Genomic DNA, 22,517 nt, shown 5'->3' on the forward strand with positions numbered 1-22,517 from the left:
CACGAGCAGTGGGAGCTCCTGGCCATGGGGGAGCTCCTGGGGGCTGCTCCCTCTGTCCCCAGCCCCCCACACACAGCTGAGGGCAGCCCAGGCCCAAGGCTGCCTCAGGTCACTTGGCACTGGAGCGGTGGCAGCGCCGCAGCCTCCCCGCAGGGCTCCGCACGATCCCCACGGTGCTCCCAGGAGGAATCCTGCCCTGCTTCCTCAGGCTGCTGGAGCAGAGCCATGGACACAAACCACCCTTGCAGTTACCTCACACACATCCACGTCCTGCTGCAGCATTCCCAAAGGAAGGCAATCCCACCCTCCCTCAGCCCTTCCACAGCAGGCATCCGCAGCAGCCCCTGAGGCTGGAGGGAAGCAGAGGTGATGCTGGAGAGGTTGGAGTTGAGGCTCTTGGGGTGAAATTGCACTTCCCAGGCTCCAAAGGGCAGCTCCATCTGACTGGAAATGAGCCCAATGCAGGAATTCTGCAGGCAGAGCGTTCCAGGATCCAGCTGGGTGAAGCCTTCACGCTGGTTTTGTCACAGCCAAGCTCCCTCTTCCGTGCAGACACCAAAGGCAGGAAGGAAACCCAGTCCAGGATCTGTCTGAAGAGTCTCTCCCTAAATCCCAGAGCATCCCAGGGGCTGGAAGAAAACATTTTCACAAGAAGAGTTTCCACTGCTGCCTCAAATCCATTTGTCATCAGCATTAAAAAAAAGAAAAGCACCCAAAAAACCCAACCAAAACCCAAACCAAAAAAGGATGAATTAGCAAAAGGGGATTTTAGTGATAGAGAGGGATTGTTCTCTGCTAAAAAAAAAAAACCAAAACAAAACCCTTCCCTCAAACATGGAACAGGAGAAGAAAGTTCAGCTGTGGGGTATCTACAGTCCCCTTTCCCCCCAGAAGTAGCCCAGAGTCCATGTCCACTGTGCATGAGGAGTTTGCTGTTCTGTTTCTTTTTCTCTTGTTGCTCTCCCATGGGATTGTTGTTGACTTTGAAAGAAAAAAAAGAAAAAAAAAAAAAAGAAAAAAAAGAAAACAATTGCTGGGAGAAGCTTTGCCCTTGGCTGCTGGGAGGATACCCCCTGGGAGGCATCAGAGTCCTGCTGGGGTCTCTGCACCCTCAGTCGATCTTCACGGCGGCGTAGATCTTCCTCACGAACATGTAGGCTGCATAGAAGCCAATGGTGCCAGTGAGGAGCCAGAAGGACAGGACCATGAGGGCAGTGTAGCCAAAGTAGAGCAAGGAAGGGATGAATTCCACAATATCCAGCTGGGAGAGGAGGGGAAAAGCAAACAAAAATCAGGCACAGAGCTAAGGAGAGCAAGGTCCTCAAAGCAGCCTCAGCCAGCAAACTCTCCACCCACTCCTTTTGTCCAGATGAAAGGAGATCACCTTCCAGCTGCTGGGAAGGATCTAGGAGTGCTGGGGGACAAGCTGCCCATCAGCCAGCAATGTGCCCTGGTGGCCAAGAAGGAAAATGGTCTCCTGGGGTGCATGAAGAAGAGTGTGGCCAGCAGTACAAGGCAGATTCTCTTCCCCATCTACTCTGCCCTAGCGAGGTGACATCTGGAATCCTGGATCCAGTTTTGGGCTCCCCAGTTCAAGAGAAACAGGGAACCAGTGGAGAGAGTCCAGGGGAGGCTCCAAAGCTGCTGAGGGGCCTGGAGCAGCTCTGTGAGGAGCAAAGGCTGAGAGCCCTGGGGCTGAGAGCCTGGAGAAGAGCAGCCCCAGAGGGGATCTGAGCAATGCTCAGCAAGAGCTAAAGGAGCTGTGGGGAACAAGAGGCTGGGGCCAGGCTCTGCTCAGTGGTGCCCAGGGACAGGCCAAGGGGCAATGGGCACAAAGTGGAAGCCAGGAGGATCCATGAGGAGAAACTTGTTTGGTGTGAGGGTGCAGAGCCCTGGAGCAGGCTGCCCAGAGAGGTTGTGGAGTCTCCTTCTCTGGAGAGCTTCCAACCCCCCCTGGGCATTGTGCTCCTGGGCAAGCTGCTGTGGGTGCCCTGCTGGAGCAGGGGTTGGACTGGATGGAATCCCATGCTGGGATTCCAAGGTGGAGTTAGGGAATGCTACTCTGCCCAGGTAATATGGGCAGGGTCCCAAGGCCCTGGGAACCTCCTCTCCTCCCTGGAAGGGCTGGTGGTGAGCAGGGGCACAGAGCAGGACTAGCTAGTCCCATCCTTTCCTTTCCCAAATCCAACCACCCCTTCCAGAAGGGCAACACTTTCAGGCAGGAGGACCAACACCAATACCTTGTTGACAAAGTAGAAGACAGCATAGATGAGGACATAGAAGGCAGATCCTCCAGACACCAAGAAGGTTCTCCACCACCAGCGGTAATCCTGCCGGGGTGAAAAGCTTCATTACCCCACAGCCTTCCTGCTCCTCTGCCACTGCCTCAGGGCAGCTCTGCCCCTTCTGAGGCAGGGAGACCACCACCCATTTTCCTTCAGAGGGAAACCACAGGTTTGGGGCTGGAGACCTGTTTTGGCACAGAGAGGTTTCCAAACAAAGAAGGCACAGAGCTGACAGCAAAGCCAAGCCAGGTCCAGCAGCACAGCAGCTGCTGCTGAAGAGCAGGGCCCAGCCCTGGTCCTGCTTCTTGTTTTGGACATGGGTGTGGAGTGAAACTGTGTCTTTGTGAGGAGATTCAGAGATCCACAGAATGGGTTGGGTTGGAAAAGACCTCAAAGCTCATCCAGTTCCAACCCCCTGCCATGAGCAGGGACACCTCCCACCAGCCCAGGCTGCTCAAGGCCTCATCCAGCCTGGCCTTGAACACCTCCAGGGAAGAGGCATCTACAACCTTCCCTGAGCAACCTGTGCCAGTGTCTCCCCAGCCTCACTGGGAAGAATTTCTTCCTCATCTCCAGTCTCAAGCAAAATGTCAGCTCAAAACATCCTGCTCCCAGCAGAGTTCCTGCTATGAGACCACAGTTCCCAGCCCAGCAGACATCAAACAGCTCCAAATGTTCCTTCAAGGCAAAAGGTACTGGGAACAACCAGACTCCTGAAGCTGGGCCACACAAGATTTCTGCTGGGCAACAGCAGTAACCTGAGCACTGCTTTTCCAGGAGGAAGCTTCCCTGAGCTCCTGAAGCTACAACCTGTGGACAGCTCACCTCAGCACAGAGCTGGAAGTAGACCATGACGATGCTGATCTGGGAGCACGACACCACCAGGATGATAAAGACCAGGAAGAGAAAGCCAAAGAGGTAATAGAACTGATTCTCCCAGATTGCCTGCAGCAAAGACACAGCACAGGTCTGGCTCCAGGCTCTGTCATCGCCAGGCAAGCACAAGACAACCCCAAAAGGAAAAGGAGGAGCCCCTTGTGGGGATGAAACCACAAATCTGCTGCCTCTCACAACCTTCCTGCAGAGGAATCTGCTTGCAAAAAGGTGTCCAGAGCCAGCTCTGAGGTAGTTTGGTCATCCCACCCCCATCTCCCCAGCAATGGGACAGCAAATCCCTCCCCATACATAGAAGGTGACAGATGGGAGGCAGCTGGAATGGCTCAGTTGAACCTCTTCAGATCAGGACCTCCCTTACACAACATTGCTGTAAGCTTCCCTCTTTAGCACCACAGAGTGCCCCAGAGACACCTCCAGGTGCCTTCAGCACAAGGACAGTCTGCAGAGACCCACAGCCCAGCTTCCTTTGGAATCAACATTGAGCAGCCTGGAAGGAACCTTCCAGTCCCTCCAGTAGGTACAGGAGGAGGAGACTGCTCTGGAGGAAGCTTCCTCCCCTCCCAAAAGCTTCAGGAGGAAGGAGGGTTAGGTGCTTACACTGAAAATGAAGAAGAGCTCAATGAACATAGCTCCAAAAGGCAGGATCCCAGCCATCAGAATCCTGTGGAGTGAGAAGGAGCAGTGAAGAGCAGCACAACCCAACTGCCTGGGCACCACAAGTCCCCTGGCACCATCCCAGCAGCTCTGCAGCTCGTGCCACACACTGCAGGGCTCAGCTGCCCCCACTGCTGAGCACCAGCACTGCCCAGGCTGTCTCTGCTACCGCCTTGCTCGAGGAGCAGAGAGCAGCAGCAGCAGCAGCAGGTGATGTTCAGCAACCCCAGGAGGCCAAGGGGAGGAGGCCAAGCAAGGGTTGGGGAGGGACACTCACCCCCTCAGCCACTCACCCCACGAATTTGTTCATGTACCACCTCTGCTCTGGGATCTGCCTGGGGATCTGGTTTGTCCTCACAGGGTTGTCATAGGGCTGCTTCCGAAAGCCAAAGTAGTACCCCAGGTAGACCAAGGGCAAGGAGATCCCAAACCACATGCAGAGCAAGGCCACCATGGTAGGGAAAGGCACCTGGAAGCACACCCAGAGCCACAAAGTCAGCTCTGCCTGCTCACCTGCCCTGCTGTCACCAGCCAACCCAACTCTCTCTCCAGCCAACCACAGCACTGGCACCCCCATGAAGGAGGACACACTGTGACCCCCCAGGTAGGCCCCTGCCAGCCCCACCACCCTCACCCCAGCAGCAGGCCCAGGTGCAGGTGGTACTCACTGCTCCAGAGGAGTGTTTCCCCCAGATGAAACAGTTCAGCACGAAGCAGATCCCGAAGACGACCCCCGGGTACAGGGTAGCTGTCTGCAAGAGCAACCACAGGACAGAGAACCCTCAGCACCCAGCAGATCCTCCTCTGATGAGGCCACTGCTGGCCATGGCACCTGTGGAGCACTGATGCACCACGAGTGGGGCCCTGGGGAGGATCTCAGGCACAGGAGGTGCTCTGGTGTTTGCCCTCATTACAAGGACTCAACCCACACCCAGTCCCTGCCAGGCTGTGTGCAGCTGTGCTGAACTTCTCCACATCTCCTGCCATGAGCAAACCTGGATGGATCATAGAATTTTTAGGCTTGAAGAGACCTCTAAGATCATGGAGTCCAACCCTTAACCCAGCACTGCCAGGGCACCACCAAACCATGGCCCTCAGCACCACAGCTACTCAGCTCTGAAACCCCTCCAGGGATGGGGACTCCACCACTGCCATGGGCAGCCTGGGCCAGGCCTTGGCAGCCCTTTCCATGAAGAAATTGTTCCTCATGTCCAACCTAAACCTCTCCTGGGACAACATGAGGCCATTTCCTCTTGTTGTGTTGCTTGTTCCACAGGAGAAGAGCCCAACCCCCACCTGGCTCCAGCCTCCTCTCAGGGAGCTGTACAGAGCCAGAAGCTCTCCCCTCAGCCTCCTCTTCTCCAGACTGAACACTCCCAGATCCCTCAACTGCTCTTCATCAGACCTATTCTCCACACCCTTCCCCAGCTTGACTGTCCTTCTCTGGACCTGCTCCAGCCCCTCAGTGTCCTCCTTGGAGTGAGGAGAGCAGCCCAGGGCAGCAGCAGACTCACACAGAAGGCTCCCTTCTTCCAGCGGTGTCCCTTCAGCGTCCGGTACAAGCGGCCAGCGAAGAAGCCACCAAAAACCCTGGAGAGAAAGAAGGCAAGGAAGGGAGCTTTCACCACTGGGGAGAGGATGAGGAGGGGTGGGCAGCAGTGGAGACACCTACCCCATGAACATGAAGAGAAAGCAGGCAGTGGTCATCAAGGCCCCCCGGCTGGAAGGCGACAGCATCCCCAGCATGGCCACGACTGCAGGGCAAGGACAAAGAGCAGCTCTGATGGAGGGCAGGCAGCCAGGAACTGCCCACAGCTGCCTGCACCCTGCCTCCTGCACACCCCTCATGGCCTTCAAAGCCTACACACATCCACAGCCTTCAGCACTGGCCAGGAGAGGAAGGCTCAGCTCTGATCTCAAGCCACAGATCGTGTCCAGCCTCAGTTTCCCTTGAGATTCCAGCAGGTGCAGCTCAGAAGCTTCTTCACATCTGCAGGGGTCTCTCAGCTGCCCCCTACCCAGGGCCTGCATCTTGCTAACAGGAAATCTGGGCACAGAAAGCTGCCTTCAGCTGGGAGATGCTCTCTAGAAACCCAGGAGCACTGAGCCCAGGCCTGGCCCCTTCCTCAGCCTTGTGTGACCTCACTCAAGCCAAGGTGAGCACAGGCTGAAGTCAACAGGAGCTACAAAGACTCTCCAGCACTGTTCCTCCTCTGGGGATAGAGAGGAGCTCAAATGAGCTCTGCCTGTCCCAGCTGGAAGCAGGACACCAGCCCAGGCCAACGTGTGCCACTTACAGATGACAATCAGGATCATACAGAAGAGCTGAATTCCAGACCCCAGCAGAGAGCTGAGGATCATAGGATACTGAGGAGGCCTGAAGACATCTCCATGCACAAGTTTCCAACCAGATTCCTCCATGGTATCTTCCTGCAAATCCAAGAAAAGGTTATTTAGGCACAGTGAAGGTCCTGGCACAGCCAGCCCAAGAGGTTCCTCTCCCTGGACTCAGTTCTAGGTACAGTGAAGGTTTTACCACAGCCAGCCCAAGAGGTTCATCTCTCTGGACCCAGTACTACAGAATTCTGTCACACCATTTAGGAAACTTCTTTCCTCCTTGGGTTTCAAACAGCTCAGACCTGAACTGCCAGCGTGAGGGCACCACCTGCAGTCATTACTTTGGTCTGAGGACATCTGATCTGAAGGGGGCCTACAAGAAAGCTGGGGAAGGACTTTTTGGGGTGTCAGGTAGTGATAGGACTTGGGGGAATGGAGCAAAACTAGAAGTGGGGAGTTCAGATTGGATGTTAGGAAGAAATTCTTCCCCATGGGGGTGGTGAGACCCTGGAACAGGTTGCCCAGGGAGGTGGTGGAAGGTTTTTAAGGTCAGGCAGGATGTGGCTGTGAGCAACCTGCTGTGGTGTGAGGTGTTCCTGCCCATGGCAGAGGGTTGGGACTGGCTGAGCCTTGAGGTTCCTTCCAACCCTGACCATTCTATGGTCTGCCACCATACCCAGAGAGACAGAACTGCCCCTCCCATCCTCAGGGCTCAAAGGAAAGGAAGGGCAAAGGAAGAGCCACCACCTGCCAGCCTCCTCCTGCTGCCTGCTTGCCCCTGAGCCCAGCCCCCAGCACTTACGATGTCGTCCTCCTTGTTGTAGTTGGCGATGTCCTTGCGCAGGGTGCGGATGATGATCATGCTGAGGATCCCTGCAAGCAGCCACAGCTGGGCTCAGCTCACTGCCTGCTCCCTGCCCCTGCTGCCCCCACCCTCTGCATCTGCACAGCTACCCCCCCACCCCAGCTCATCCACCACCTTCCCTGGCTCCCAGCACAGACAAACACAACCCCTGGCAGCAGGGAGGGCACGAGCCCAGCAGGAATGGAGCACTCTGCTTTTCCTCTGGGTTTTTTTTTATTCCCCCCCCCCCCCCCCCCCAAAATACAGACAGGCAAGATGTGTGTCCACCACAATCCACCCCCTCAGCTCCCCCAGTCAGTCAGAGGGCAGAAGTGAGTAATTCCCTGACCCCACACAAGGCACTGGGCTGAACTGGGAGGTTTCTGCTCTCGTGTTGGTTTCCTGCCCCTCCCGACCCCAGGTGCAGATGTGGCCTCCTCAAGCCACCCCCCTTCAGCTGAGGCTGACAGAAAGTTGCCTGCAGAATGGTGAAGCCTTCTCCTTCACCCCACAGCTCACCCACCTGAGAGGAAGAAGACCACCACCACCGAGTTAATGATGGAGAACCAGTGGATCTGCACATCACTCATGGTCAGGTAGGTGTCCCACCGGGAAGCCCACTTAATGTCACTCTCCTGCAAGAACAGGGAAGTTGTTCTCACACCAGCACGTTCCCAATGCCTTCCACAACCCCTCTGGGACACTTGGGAGCACCAACTCCCAGCCAGGCAGAGCAGGGGGGGTGGGGGGTGAGCTGCCAGCTCCCCAGCACTCCCTCACCTCCCAGTGCACAGAGTAGGTGAAGAGCAGCTGGTTCTCTTTGGAAGGGTCTATCTCCTGTGGGGCAGAGCCTGTGGCCTCAGGCAGGGTGCACATGCTCTTCTCATCAGCCTTCAAGTCTGGAAGGCAAAACAGGGCACAGGTGAGGTCAGCCCTTCCCCAGGCACCACCTCTCTCAGCGATCACCTTGGCACAGGTACCCTCTGACTGCTCCAAGCACTGCAGGAGAAGTTCTTGTTCCTTTCTCCTCTGCTTTCTGCAGTTTGCAAAGCTTCTTCCCATCAGAGGTGGGGAACCATTAACAAACTGTTAGAGCTTTCCTTAACTGGAAGGATAAAAGCCAGAGGATCTGAAGCCAAGCATCTAGACCATGGATGAATCCTCTGCTTCAAGAGGACCTGCTGAGAAATGACCCTTCTCCAGCAGAGCCTGCTGCCAGGAGGGAGCTGCAGGGCAGGATACACACCAGAGAATCCCAGAATGGCTTGGGGTGGAAGGGACCTCCCAAAGGGCACCCAGTGCAATCCCCCTGCACTCAGCAGGGACATCTTCCACCAGAGCAGCTTGCTCACAGCCTTGCCCAGCCTCACCTTGAATATCTCCAGGGATGAGGCCTCAGCTCCCTCCCTGGGCAACCTGTGGCAGTGTTCCAGCAGCCTCCTGCTGCACAACTTGTTCCTCACATCCAATCTCAATCTGCTCTGCTCTCATTTCAAACCATGGGCACCCTCCCTTTATGACACCCATTCCACATTTGGCTCCCTGAGGTAGTTTTGCCCTGAACCATCATTTTTAACATCCAAGCCTCCTTGAACCATTCCAAACACTCTGTGGGTCTCTGGCCTGGCACACAGTGTGTGTACCAAGACCCAGGCCCCATCCTTTGTTCTAGGCAACACAGTGCAAAAAAACCCCAACCTCCAACCCCCAAATTCCAACCTTCTTCCAGTCACCCATTTCCCATGGGCTGCATTTCAAGGAGATCTCTATTTTTGGTGTTCCCTTAATAGCAAAGAGGTTTCTTGTCCTTACAGTTCAGACTCCCTCATTTCTGTGCCCTGAGACCACAGTGGAAGCAGCAAGTGGCACCCTGACCCTTCAGAGATGTGTTCAACTCTTGGCCCCATGGTACAGCAGGGCATTCCCTGGGCCCCATGGCATATCAGGGCAACCCCTGGGCCCCACTGGAGGAGATTCTTGGGCCCTGTCCCCCTCCCCAAGGATCTCTCACCTTCCAGTTTGATGCTTTGGGGAATGACTTCGAAGCGCACAACCCTGTAGGTGGGTTCCTGGCTCTCTTCCACATCCTCTCTGTGGTAGTAAAGGATGAAGGAGAGGTGGTTGTGCAGGTAGAACTAAAACAGATGGACATCAAACAAGATGTTAGCACCCCCAAGGGAGGCACAGGCCCAAGTGGAGAAGCAACAACGGCAGAGAGCAGCTTCGGGGCAGAGAGCCAAAGGCTCCCTCCCATCACCAGCTGTGCTGTGCTGCAGAGCAAGGTCAGCCCAACACTGCCCAAGGGCACAGGAAGAAGAGGAGAGAGAGCAGAGGTGTTGGAAAAGCAACCTCTCAGCCACAGCAGCATCAGGGAGCAGGGTTTGGTCCCAACAAGGCCAAGTGCCAGGGCCTGCCCTTGGGTCACAACCACCCCAAGCAACGCCTCAGGTCAAACCTGGAGCAGTGTGGCTGGAAACTGCCTGGCAGAAAGGGACCTGGGGGTGCTCATGGACAAGCAAGGAGCCAGCAGTGTGCCCAGGTGGCCAAAGGAGCCAAAGGCATCCTGGCTGGGATCAGCAATGCTGTGTCCAGCAGGAGCAGGGAGGGGATTGTCCCCTGGGACTCAGCTCTGGGGAGGCCACACCTGGAGTGTTGTGTCCAGTTTTGGGAACCTCAATCCAAGAGAGATGTGGAGGTGCTGGAGCCAGGGCAGAGGAGGGCAAGGAAGCTGTGAAGGGTCTGGAGAATGAATCTGTGACTGAAGGAGCTGGGGATGGTTAGTTTGAAACAGAGGAGGCTGAGGGGAGACCTCCTGGCTCTCTACAACTACCTGGAAGGAGGTTGTGGAGAGGTTGCTGCTGGTCTCTTCTCACAGCTCATTAGTGACAGAACAAGAGCTACAACTGGGTAGGTTTAGACTGGACAGTAGGAAACATTCTTTTCCCAGCAAGAGTGGTCAGGGATTGGAATGTGCTGCCCAGGGAGGTGGTGGAGTCCCCAAGCCTGGATGTGTTTAAAGGAGGTTTGGATGTGGTGCTTGGGGCTATGGTTTAGGGGTGACCCTTGCAGAGCAGGGTTCCGGGTTGGACTTGGTGACCTTGAGGCTCTTTTCCAACCTGAATGTTTCTGTGATCCTGGGATTTCTATTTCTGGCCTGGAAAATCTCATCACCTCTCCTATCTCAAACCATGGGGTAGCAGAATCACCACCTTTAGATTGGAAACACCTCAGGAGCTACAATCCCAAGTTTCTTGCCTGCTCTTTCTACCAGGCAGGCATTTCCCAGCCTCTGAGGGGCTCAGGGCTGTCCTAAGCTTCTGCCTTCTAAAGGCTCTGGCATCACCACCCCATCAACAGAGCACAGGGACCCCAAGACTGCCCCAGGGACCCCAAAAGCTGGCCCAGCAGGTTCATTCACCTCTGAGAACTCAGGTTCAAGTGATCAGAGCTGTGTCCAACTGAACATTTGAGCCTTAAGAATCTCGTAAGTGCCACAGCCACTCCTGGGGCTCAGGAAGACACTTGCTGAGTTGCTTCAGCAGCTTTTCCTCCAACAAGTATTGCTTCTGGGGGGTTATTTAAACACAAGATGCTCCAAGACTATCAAAGATCTGCCAGCCTTTGGGCTACACTGAGGAGCAACCACTGCAGGAGTCTGTCCAACAGAGAGTGAGTCAAAGGCAGGACTCCTGGCAGCCCACCGCCCATCCTCTGCTTCCAAGAGACCTCCCCCTCAGATTTCCACCCCAGAAAACCTTTCTGGTGTGTCCCCAGTGCTGGTGCTCTCTGGGAGACTTCTAACCCCCTCCACCAGACACCACTTGAACTCCTCATGGGGAGAAACTTCTTTGCTTTGAGGGTCACAGAGCCCTGGAGCAGGCTGCCCAGAGAGGTTGTGGAGTCTCCTTCTCTGGAGTCCTTCCAGGCCTGTCTGGATGTGTTCCTGTGTGAGCTGTGCTGGATTCTATGCTCCTGCTCTGGCGGGGGGGGAGTTGGACTCAATGATCTTTGGAGGTCCCTTCCAACCCCTAACACCCATCCTGTGACCCTCAGGCACCCAGCAGGGTTCTCTACCTTGTTACCATCCATAAAGCCAAGCCTGTATCCGTGCTCAAACTGCACATCCTTCTCCTTCTTCTTCTCCTCTTCCTCACGACTGGAATAGAACTCCAGGCGGGTGGCCACGGGGAGGTTATCAGCAATGCTGCACACAGAGAGGGAGAGCCCAGGGTCAGCCTGGCCCCCAGCAGGGCCCAAACCCCAGCTGGCAGCAGCCCCCAGCTGGCAGCAGCCCCCAGCCCGGGGTGGGGGAGACTCACAGGTGCACGTAGTAGTCCTCCCTGATGCGCTCTGCCATCAGCTTGCTCTGCTCCAGGCTGAGGGTGAGAGGTTTGTTGGGCAGGTTGCAGAGCACTTCACATTTCTTCTCCACGTTCATGGAGACCTGGAAGGCAGTGTTGACGATGCGGTCCCCACGCAGGACCTCCCCTGCAAGGCAGGAACACCGTGGGGTCAGGGAGTGCTCTCCCCTGGAAGGCACCTGCAAGCTCAGGCACTTCCACCCCCTGCCTCCCACCAGGGCCTCACCCAGCCTGGCCTTGAACACCTCCAAGGAGGAGGCAGCCACAGCCTCTGTCAGTGTCTCCCCACCCTCGCTGTCAAGAGTTTCTTCCACACCCCCAGTCTCAACCTCCCCTCTCCCAGCTCAGAGCCATTGTCCCTCATCCTGGCACTCCCAAGTCCCTCCCCAGTTCTCCTGGAGCCCCTGCAGGTACTGGAAGGCTGCTCTGAGGTCTCCCAGGAGCCTTCTCCAGGCTGAACAACCCCAACTCTCTCAGCCTGTCCCCCCAGGGGAGGTTCTCAAGCCCTCTCATCATCTCTGTGGTCTCCTCTGGACCTGCTCAATCAGTTCCATGTCCTTCCTGTGTTGAGGGCACCAGAACTGAACCCTGTACCCCAAATAATAAGGGCATGTTGAAGCCTTCCAACCTTCCCAACACTGCTCCTGCCCCTGGGTTGGCAGCTGGAGTGGTAATGGCAAATCCTCTTTGTGACCACAGATTGAAAGACAAGATTCAAGGAGAGTTTAACTGTTTTGCTGGGAGTATCCAACTGTTTTGCTGGGAGTATCCAGCTCTGAAGCAGGTGACATGCCCTCCCTCAGGAAAGGCCTCTCCTCTCTCCAGTGCATGGACACCCCAGACTGCACGTGGCCAGCACAGCTGGGGGAAGCAGGTTCTCCAGGAGCAGCTCCTTAGGGAAGATGTTGGCAGCAGCCTTCACCCCTGTACACAACCCCTCCCCCAGCCCAGCTCCTGCTGAGGGACTGAAGGTGTTCAGCAGCACCTACCGAGGTTCTCAGCCTTGTAGGTTATCTTGGTGGGCTGGCAGAAGGGCAAGGAGTAGTACTCATAGGGCAGCTGGGTTCGGGAGCTGGTGAGCTTCACAGCCTGCAGGAGCAACCACAGCATGGGCAGGGCTGGGAAGGGACGTCCAGAGATCCTCCAGCCCAAGCCCCCTGCCAGAGCAGGGCACCCAGGAGCACATCCAGGTGGGTTTGGAAAGTCTCCAGAAGAGACTCCACAACCTCTCTGGGCAGCCTGCTCCAGGGCTCTGCACCCTCACAGGGACAAAGTTTCCCTTCCTGTTCCCAGGGCACCTCCTCTGCTCCAGCTTGCCCCCAGGGCCCCTTGTGCTGTCCTTGGCCATCCCTGAGCAGAGCCTGGCTCCAGCCCTGCACATCTTGATCCCCAGCAATGAGGGCAGCCCTCAGGCTGCTCTGCCCCAGGCTCCAGAGCCCCAGCTCCCTCAGCCTGGCCTCACAGGGAGATCTTCCACTGCCCTCAGCTGCTTTGTGGCTCTGTGCTGGACTCTTTCCAGCAGTTCCCTGAAGTCCTTCTTGAACTGAGGAACCCAGAACAGGACACAATAGTCCAGATGTGGCTTCATCAGGGCAGAGTAGAGGGGGAGGAGAACCTCTCTGACTTACTCACCACTGTCCCTCTAATGCAACCCTGAGCAGAGGAGTTAGCCCCAGGTAGAACACAGTTTCCTACCCTCTCTGCATCAGCCAGAACCTGAAGTTTCCTTCCAGACACCTCCCATAAAGCTGACTTTTGGGAGGTGTAGAAAGAGAGGCAGGTGATGCTGGGAAAGCTCCAGCTTCCCCCTCTTCTGCACAACTCCTGCTTGTACCTTCTCTGTGATTTAGTAGCTATTCATTCACCAACAGAGCAACACTTGGAAGACAGAAGTGTGGTGGATTGGTTTCATAAATCTATTGCCTCAGTGGAGTTCTAAGAAACAACAAAGAGCTCAGAAGAGATCCAAGGGTCACATTTCAGACAAGACAGTTGTGGTGATTTCTTCATCACAGCTCTCTTGCCTCACTGAACCTCGGGGTTCAGCAATTTCATCTCTGTAGGGCAAGCCCAGGGCTGTCAGATGGGGAAGACAAAAGACAGTGACAAACCCCAAATGTTTCTGGAGAGCTCCCACAAATCACAAGGCAGAAGGGAAGTGCAGGGGACACAGCAGGACAGGCAAGAGTGCTCCAAAAAAACCCAAAACCCAGATGGGTTTTGTCACAGAGCCAAGCTGCTTGACTGGAAGGGCTCTGGCCAACACCAGGCTGACTTGCCTGATGGTTTGAGGAAGCATTTGGCTCCTGCAATCCCTTTGAGAGCAGCCATTCCAATACCCTCCTCTTCCTTCTTCTGGGAAACTGTCTGCAGCCACAGGCAAAGTCTCATTAGCTTAAAAATAGCCACAGTCTGGCAGCCTGTGGCCAAAGAGAAAACTGTGTAGGGCTTCACGTGGGAGCAGCCAACCTCAGCACCCCCAGGGGAGCTGGATTGTGCTGAGGCACAGGCCACAGCTTTAGAAAAAGAAATGAAATGGGCTATAAATTGCTGATGCCTGGAAACAAAGCCTGGCTTCCTCCTGGAAGCAGCTCCACCATTCACCACCAGCCACACTGCACAGCTCCAGTGAGCCTGGGCTGGACCATCTGCAGTGCCCAAGGACAAAAGTCTACCCTTGGGAAAGGCTTCTCCTGGCTTTCACTCCACTTGAGGATCCAACACGTGGAAAATGGGGAGAGGAGAGAGTGGAAAAGCTCTGTGCCAAACCTTTTCTTTATTCCACCTGAAGGCCCAACCTCTGCAAGCACTTGGTCAGCGTCATGCTGGAGGAGAGACTCTGACTGATGCAGAATCCCAGACTGGGTTGGGTTGGGTTGGAAGTGACCTCAAAGATCATCCAGTCCCAACCCCCTGCCATGGACAGGGACACCTCCTACTGGGCCAGGCTGCTCAAGGCCACATCCAAACCCAGCTCTGAACACTGCCAGGCTTGGAGCCTCCCCAACTTCTCTGGGCACTCTGTTCCAGTGCCTCCCCACCCTCCTGGGCAAGAATTTCTTCCTAATGTCTCATCTCAATCCAGCTCCTTCCAGTTTGAAGCCATCACCCCTCATGCTGTCACTCCATGCCTTTGTCCCAAGTCCCTCCTCAGCTCTCCTGGAGCCCCTTCAGGTACTGGAAGGCTGCTCTAAGGTCTCCCTGGAGCCTTCTCTTCTCCAGGCTGAACAACCCCCAACCCTCTCAGCCTGTCTGCATGGGAGAGGTGCTTTTAGCTCTCTGAAATTCACTTCCAAACTCCAGTGAGAGAGGAGCCTTCTCCCTCTCTCCCTAACTCTTCTCTCAAATACAGCAACATCTTGAGGACTTTGGTGCAGCCACTGAAGGAATCTGGCTGAAGAGAAGTGAGACTCAGATGGAACTGCAGGGCAAGGTGATGATGGTGAGCAGCTGAGGGCTGCTTATCCCCAAGAGGAATGTGGTGAAGGAGAAAATGTTGTGAAAGAGAACAGCAGGATCCCCAAATCTGGCCTAAAGCCTCACTTAGCTCTTATGATAGAGAGGGAAAACCCCCAAAGACAAGAGAACCCAGACCAAAAGGGGCCAAGAGCTGCACCCAAGCCCTTCCTACCTTGATCTCCACAGGGTCATTGCGGTGGAAGTTGATAGGAGCCACCCCAGGCACATAGAAGGAGCCTGCAGCGTGCAGCACCAGCAGCAACACCAGCGTGCACCTCAGCCTTTCCTGCAAGGAGAAGCAGCTTTAAAACACAGCAGCAACATGGAAACAACGTGGGGAAAGGCCACCAGGAGGGGAAACGTTCATCCCAGGCACCAGGAAGGCTGCAGAGCCAGGGGATGGAACTCACTAAAGCTGCTCTTGGTTTGTGACTCTCATCGAGTCACCTTCCAGTCTGTCTCTGCAGCTGCCACTAGAAAAACATCAGCCAGAAGAAAAATGCACTTCTGCTCCCCAGCAGCTTCATCCAGCTGCTGTCAGCTGACTCTCCTACTCACACCCCCCTGCCTTGGAGCACTCCAGGGATTCCTAGAGAAGAGGGCTGTGGCCCTGGCACTGCCCTTCTGTCAGCTCTGCACACCAGGAGCTGCCCTGCAGCCTCTCACAGACTCACGCTCACATCCTGCTACCTGTAGCCAGTGCAGAGTAAGATCTGACACCAACCCAACCACCTGCTGCCTCCAGAGGGATGGTCACATCCTGCTCCTCTTCTCCTTCCTCCCAGCTCTCTGCCACAACACAGCCAAAGGTTTTCACTCCTTTTGCAGGGAGCGAGGAGCTGGCTGAGGCTGGAGGCTTCACTCAGCTCCATCAGGCTCCAACACAATCCAGAATCTGCTGGACTGTGCTGCTTCCCCAGTCCCTGCCCTCACCTCAGGGATCCCAGGAAGGCTGTGAAATGGAAGTGGAGCTCGAAAGAGTCTTAGAGAGCAGGAGGAGCAGCAGCTTGGTTGGCTTAGACTGGCAGGGGGGGAAAAGGGGGGGTGGGGGATATAAAAGGGGGGGGATAAAAGGGGGGGGTGGGGATAAAAGGGGGGGGTCACAAAGGGGGGGGGACACAAAAGGGGGGGGACACAAAAGGGGGGGGGACACAAAAGGGGGGGGGACACAAAAGGGGGGGGACACAAAAGGGGGGACACAGAAGGGGGGACACAAAAGGGGGGGACACAAAAGGGGGGGACACAAAAGGGGGGGACACAAAGGGGGGGGACACAAAGGGGGGGGACACAAAGGGGGGGGACACAAAAGGGGGGGGGGACACAAAAGGGGGGGGGACACAAAAGGGGGGGGGACACAAAAGGGGGGGGGGACACAAAAGGGGGGGGGGACACAAAAGGGGGGGGGGACACAAAAGGGGGGGGGACACAAAAGGGGGGGGGACACAAAAGGGGGGGGGACACAAAAGGGGGGGGGACACAAAAGGGGGGGGGACACAAAAGGGGGGGGGACACAAGGGGGGGGACACAAGGGGGGGGGACACAAGGGGGGGGACACAAGGGGGGGGGACACAAGGGGGGGGGACACAGGGGGGGGGACACAGGGGGGGGACACAGGGGGGGGACACAGGGGGGGGACACAGGGGGGGGGACACAAGGGGGGGGGACACAAGGGGGGGGACACAAGGGGGGGGACACAAGGGGGGGGGACACAAGGGGGGGGGACACAAAAGGGGGGGGGACACAAAAGGGGGGGGGACACAAAAGGGGGGGGGACACAAAAGGGGGGGGACACAAAAGGGGGGGGGACACAAAGGGGGGGGGGACACAAAGGGGGGGGGGACACAAGGGGGGGGGACACAAGGGGGGGGGACACAAGGGGGGGGGACACAAGGGGGGGGGACACAAGGGGGGGGGGACACAAGGGGGGGGGGACACAAAGGGGGGGGGACACAAAGGGGGGGGGACACAAAGGGGGGGGGGACACAAAAGGGGGGGGGGACACAAAAGGGGGGGGGGACACAAAAGGGGGGGGGGACACAAAAGGGGGGGGGACACAAAAGGGGGGGGGACACAAAAGGGGGGGGGGACACAAAAGGGGGGGGGACACAAAAGGGGGGGGGACACAAAGGGGGGGGGACACAAAAGGGGGGGGGGACACAAAAGGGGGGGGGGACACAAAAGGGGGGGGGGGACACAAAAGGGGGGGGACACAAAAGGGGGGGGGGACACAAAGGGGGGGGGACACCAAGGGGGGGGGGGACACCAAGGGGGGGGGGGACACCAAGGGGGGGGGGACACCAAGGGGGGGGGACACCAAGGGGGGGGGGACACCAAGGGGGGGGGACACCAAGGGGGGGGGACACCAAGGGGGGGGGACACCAAGGGGGGGGGACACCAAGGGGGGGGGACACCAAAGGGGGGGGACACCAAAGGGGGGGGGACACCAAAGGGGGGGGGACACCAAAGGGGGGGGGCACCAAAGGGGGGGGGCACAAAGGGGGGGGCACAAAGGGGGGGGCACAAAGGGGGGGGACACAAAGGGGGGGGGACACAAAGGGGGGGGGACACAAAGGGGGGGGGACACAAAGGGGGGGGACACAAAGGGGGGGGACACAAAGGGGGGGGGACACAAAGGGGGGGGACACAAAGGGGGGGGACACAAAGGGGGGGGACACAAAGGGGGGGACACTAAAGGGGGGGACACTAAAGGGGGGGACACTAAAGGGGGGGACACTAAAGGGGGGGACTAAAGGGGGGGGGACTAAAGGGGGGGGGACTAAAGGGGGGGGACTAAAGGGGGGGGACAAAAGGGGGGGGACAAAAGGGGGGGGACAAAAGGGGGGGGGATAAAAGGGGGGGGGATAAAGGGGGGGGGATAAAAGGGGGGGGAGATAAAGGGGGGGGGGATAAAGGGGGGGGGGAAAGAAACCCAACTCTGGTCCTGTTCGCAGTTGCCTCCCTTGGGCTCTGCAGTGCCAGACACACACAGCACATCACCTAATAAAAGCCAAACCTACCCCGGTGCCACCCTGCCCTGGAGAGTTCCAAGAGGGCAAGTGAAGGGCACTCAGGAGACATGCAAGACTCAGAAACTGACATTTCTGCTGACACCTTTGGCAGAAGTGAGGCTCTCTGCACACAGAGGATGACGACTCAGGCAGCGGCAAGGAGAGGGACAGAAAACGTGGGAGCAAGAGATGGGAAAGCTGCCATGCAACAGGTGGGGCAAGTTTTGGGGGAATGAAATTTGGAGGAGATGCTCCAATACACGTTCTGAACCCAGCAGCTTAAGGCCAATAGAGCTTCTGAAGGGCCTTTCTCAGCAGGTTCTTTGCTTTCATATTGCCTGAGGTGCTCCATCCTTCCCCAGGAGAAGGCAGCAGCTCAGCACCACCACCACAGCCACAGCAAAGTGTGTGCAGGACTCATGAGCCAGGCAATCAACTCATGTGGGAGATGCCTGCAAGCCACATTATCTCCTGTGCACAGTCCAAACTTGCAGGACAGAGCTCTGGTAGCCCCCATGGCAGCCCCCCAGAATTCCAGCAGCCAGGAGATGTCACCTCTGGGATCAGTTACATTTCACAGCACATGCACCAAACCAAATAATAAAATCTCTCTCTTGGATGAGACTCTTGCAGCTGAGGTGCCAGGAAATCCTGCAACAAGGCAACCAGGAGCAAAACAAACACACAAGGCCATAAAAAACCTCAGCTGCAGGCAGACATCCACTCACACCCAGCACTGACAACCTGGAGAAACCTCTGAGCAGCAGCTTCAAGCATCCTGTGAGTGTTCTCCCAGGGCTGGTCTTGAATCAGGGCTGGGTTAAGCCCTACAGTTTCATCATCCACTCAAGAAGACCCTTGCTTAGAGGGAGGAAAGGGAAGGAGGAAGGGACAAGGATGGGGACCACATGAATGAGGTGATTGGTATCCTATCTTCTGAGGGACAGCCACAACCAAGAGCTTTTAACTTCCAAAGGCTGTTTTGAACAACAGGGAAAACCCAACCTGTGCTGACTCCTTTATCCAGCAGGATTCATAATGCTGTTCCACTTAAAAAAAAACAAAACCCACAAAAACCCAAAACCTTTGTAATATGGCTGCAGAAAGGGAGGAAAAGCAAAACCCATTCCATGGAGGGAAGGAAAAAAAAAATCCATGTGCAAGAGAGCAAATAAACTCTCTCCCATGTGGAGCACTTCTTCTACCTTCAGGCACATGAAGAGGGCTAAGAGGAGCTGCTCTCCACTCCCAGGCTGCCAGCCTGGGGCCTGTCCCCCTTTTTGAGGGCTGCCTCTTTGGATGTTCTTGATGACTGCCTGGACAAGCTCATCTTTATGGCCTCCAGCCCAGCTGCCCCTCAGCCTGAGGAGTCAGCCTTTGGGAAGCAGACAAGTGCTGCATTCACACTGATTGCAGAGAGCTCCTTTGACACCCAGAGCTGCTCACAGACTTCTCTGCCTTTCAGAAAAGAGCAGGCTGCAAGGAAACTCCCAGCAGGAGCAGCTTCAGCTCTCAAAGCCAGCTCAGAACTCTCTCCTCCCAGCCTGGGAGAAAGCCAGCAGAGTGTGAAGATGCTTAAAGCAAAAGAAATGAAAACCTCCACTCCTTACAATCTCCCTTCCAGTTTCTGCCAGGCTTTATGCTCCAGGAGTCACTTCACCCCTTCACCCCAGCAGCGACCTTTGCCTCCACACACATCACTGCTTCTCACAGCTCTTCTCACAGCCTTTCCTGAAAGCACCCGGGAGAAACCAGGTGTCTACTGTAAGTCTTCAGGGAGACAACTAACATCTCACCAGCTCATTTTCTTCCCTGTGAGGTGGCACTGATGCTTGTCTATCTCAGCAGAGCCCCACCAGAAACACCTTCAGCTCACCAAAGATTCAGGGAATAACTCAATGATAAACACAGAATGGGTTTGGATAGAAGAGACCTCCAAGAGCATGGAGTCTAACCATGATCACCACTAAACCATGGCCCTCACCACATCTCCACAGCTCTGAAACCCCTCCAGGGATGAGGACTCCACCACTGCCCTGGGCAGCCTGGGACAGGCTTTGACAACTGTCAAGGGGAAGAAATTGTTTCTCATGTTCAACCTAAACCTCCCCAGGGGCAACTTGAGGCCATTTCCTCTTGTCCCATTGCTTGTTCCCTGGGAAAACAGAACAATCCCCACCTGGCTCAAACCTTTCAGGGAGCTGTAGAGAGCAATGAGGTCTCCCCTCAGCCTCCTTTTCTCCAGGCTGAACAACCCCAGGTCCCTCAGCAGCTCCTCACTACATCTGTTCTGCAGACCCTTCGCCAGCTTTGTTGCCCTTCTCTGGCAGTAACAACTCAGCCACAGGGGAGGTGCCCACTCGCCCCCAGCTCGCTGCCCACCACTTGTGCAAACCGCACAGGACGCAGCAGCCTCTGTCCGGGCACAAGCAGCACGTTCAGGCTGACGTTCCCCTCCGACAGAAGGAGCTGCCCGGTGCCCCTCACTCCGCGGCAGAGCCCCTGACCCGGCCCCGCGTCCCCCCTGCGCACACGCCGCCGTGAACCACGGCCACGGGGCCGGTTTCGCTGCCGAGGGAGCGCCGAGCCGGCGGGGCCCCACAGACACAGAGCCCTGCCCTGCCCCGCTCCACCCGCCCCTGCCCTCCTCCGCTGACACCGCCCGGGCCGCGGAGACGCCCACGGAGAGACACTGAACGGCTCCAAGGCCCCAGGCAGAACCGGGGGAGCCTTCTCCAGCCACAGACCGGAGCGAGGGGAGGCCGGCAGGGACTGCGGACAGGGCGCCACGTCCCTTCCCAGCGGGGCCTCCTCACAGCTCGCAGCTACCGGGGCCACGGCGGCTGCCCGGGCGCGGCCGAGACTACGCGGGAGGCGGGCGGGCCGCAGCGGGCGCCCGGGGCCGCAGTACTCACCAGCGCCGCCGCCATCTTGGATCCACGTGTCGGGGCGCGCGTCACCGGAAGCGGCGCCGGTTGGCTGCGGGGTGATCGCCATGGCGACCGCGCCGGGAACGGGCCGGCTTCGTAGCTCCGCGCTGCCGGGGCAGGCGGTGCCGGGACCAGGCTCAGCCCGGTCCGGCCCAGCCCTGCTGCAGGGCACGCCGCGGGCCGCCGCCGCTTCGGTCCTCAGAGAGCTCACCGGCACCGCAGGGCTGTCGGGGTAGGGGAGGGGGGAGCCAGTGCGGCTATGTTTGTTGAGGGCAGCTGCCTTCGAGAGGGCTGCGGGCGGGATACTGTGGACGCCATGTTTGGTGCGGGCACACAAACGGTGGGACAGGGAAGGCCGGGACGGCTCGGCCCGGTCCTTTCGGTCCGGCCTTCCCGTTTCACGGGCCGGCCAGGGCCTGCGGGCCTTGCTTGGCCCGAGGGATACTGCAGGCTCTCAGCCTCACCCGGGCAGGGGAAGGTGAGGAATGCCCCAAACACGTGAGGTTTATCAATTCTTTATTGATTACAAAAAGAAGCCTCTCAAAGCACCGAAGCAACTGGGTTTGCCTCTTTGGATGAGAGAAATAGAATGGCGGGCCCAGAAGCTAGAAAAGGCAGAAGGCAAGCTTCGCTAAAAGCTGACCTCCTCCTCCTTGCCCCAGCGCTAAACGCTGACGGTGAGCCGCAACAACGAGCGAGGAACGCCGCGGTCCTGCCCGCCCTGCAGCGCATCCTCCCCGGGGGGCTCTAAATCCTGACTATGAACAAAGCAGCGGAGCTGTGCCACAGCGGGAGAGGGCTTCCTGGTCTGGGGCTGCCACAGGCGGCGGTCCTGGGCCGGAGAAGCTCCTCCTGAGGCAAGCTGAGGGGAGGAACCATCCAGGACCAGGGCAGGGATTGCCCCAGCGCTGGGCACTGATTGAAGCCACAGCTCCAATTCTGTGTTCAGTTTTGGGCCCCTCGCTTCAAGAAGGGCATTGAGGGGCTGGAGTGGGCCCAAAGAAGGGCAACGAAGCTGGAGGACAGGTCTGGTGAGGAGCAGGTGAGGGAGCTGGGGTTCAGCCTAGAGAAAATGAGGCTGAGGGGAGACCTTCTGGCTCTCTAGAACTCCCTGAAAGGAGGCTGGAGCGAGGTGGGGGTTGTCTCTTTTCCCAAGGAACAAATGGCAGGACAAGAGGGAACAGTCTCAAGCTGCACCAGGGGAGGTTGTGGTTGGACATGAGGAACAGTTTACTGCAAGAGAGGTCAGGCAGTGGAAGAGGCTGCCCAGGGCAGACGTGGAGTCCTCATCCCTGGAGACTTTCAGAAAGCACTTTGGGACATGGTTTAGTGAACAGGGAGGTGTTGGACACAATGAGCTTAGAGGTTTCTTCCAAACTTCATGATTCTATGAGGCTGTGATTCTAGGAGCTGCCCTGTAAAGCACCATGTCCATATCCATCCATATCTTGCAATACACACTGCCCTCTGCACCAGGAAAAGTGCTGAGGAAGGAAACCCAGGAGGGGGAGGAGAGGGAGATGGGTTTTTTTGCCACACCTGACATTCAAAATCCAGGCTCCTGTGGCAAGGATGAGCCAACACATGCCCAGGTGGGAATCCACTGGGATTTCCCCGACATGGGGAGTGACACAGGCAAAGAAGAGCATTTCTCCACCACCATCACAGCTAAAGCACCTACTTCTGCAAATCAGCCTGATAAGATCTTAAAAGAACTTTAAAAAAAAAAAAAAAAAAAAGCT

The 22,517-nt window shown here is 57.0% G+C and overlaps 1 protein-coding gene across 2 annotated transcripts; it reads right to left on the bottom strand.

Annotated features, from left to right (window-relative positions):
• Positions 1 to 1,079: 1,079 nt before the first annotated feature.
• TM9SF4 (transmembrane 9 superfamily member 4) lies at positions 1,080 to 20,811 on the bottom strand. Of its 2 annotated transcripts, none has more exons than XM_054391834.1 (18): positions 20,761 to 20,811; positions 15,010 to 15,123; positions 12,368 to 12,467; positions 11,337 to 11,505; positions 11,092 to 11,221; positions 9,029 to 9,152; positions 7,798 to 7,916; positions 7,541 to 7,652; positions 6,976 to 7,046; positions 6,134 to 6,266; positions 5,509 to 5,590; positions 5,351 to 5,426; positions 4,505 to 4,588; positions 4,130 to 4,305; positions 3,780 to 3,843; positions 3,111 to 3,230; positions 2,241 to 2,330; positions 1,080 to 1,261 (listed from the first exon to the last, which is right to left on the bottom strand). In XM_054391834.1, the coding sequence occupies exons 1-18, from the start codon at positions 20,773 to 20,775 to the stop codon at positions 1,112 to 1,114; spliced, it is 1,929 nt and encodes a 642-aa protein (XP_054247809.1). In that variant the 5' UTR covers positions 20,776 to 20,811; the 3' UTR covers positions 1,080 to 1,111. The 2 variants fall into 2 exon arrangements, with proteins under 2 accessions (XP_054247809.1, XP_054247808.1); XM_054391833.1 differs by having other exon boundaries at positions 20,752 to 20,811.
• Positions 20,812 to 22,517: the final 1,706 nt, after the last annotated feature.

This window comes from Indicator indicator, chromosome 24 (assembly GCF_027791375.1).
Source record: "Indicator indicator isolate 239-I01 chromosome 24, UM_Iind_1.1, whole genome shotgun sequence".
NCBI lineage: Eukaryota > Metazoa > Chordata > Aves > Piciformes > Indicatoridae > Indicator > Indicator indicator.

Coding starts and splice junctions, on each gene's coding strand:
- TM9SF4 (XM_054391833.1), bottom strand. CDS start 20,775: ATGGCGGCGGCGCTGGTGAGTACT. Junction 5,591..6,133: donor TATGATCCTGATTGTCATCT/GTAAGTGGCACA, acceptor CTTGCCCTGCAG/TCGTGGCCATGCTGGGGATG. Junction 5,427..5,508: donor TTTCTCTTCATGTTCATGGG/GTAGGTGTCTCC, acceptor CTTTCTCTCCAG/GGTTTTTGGTGGCTTCTTCG.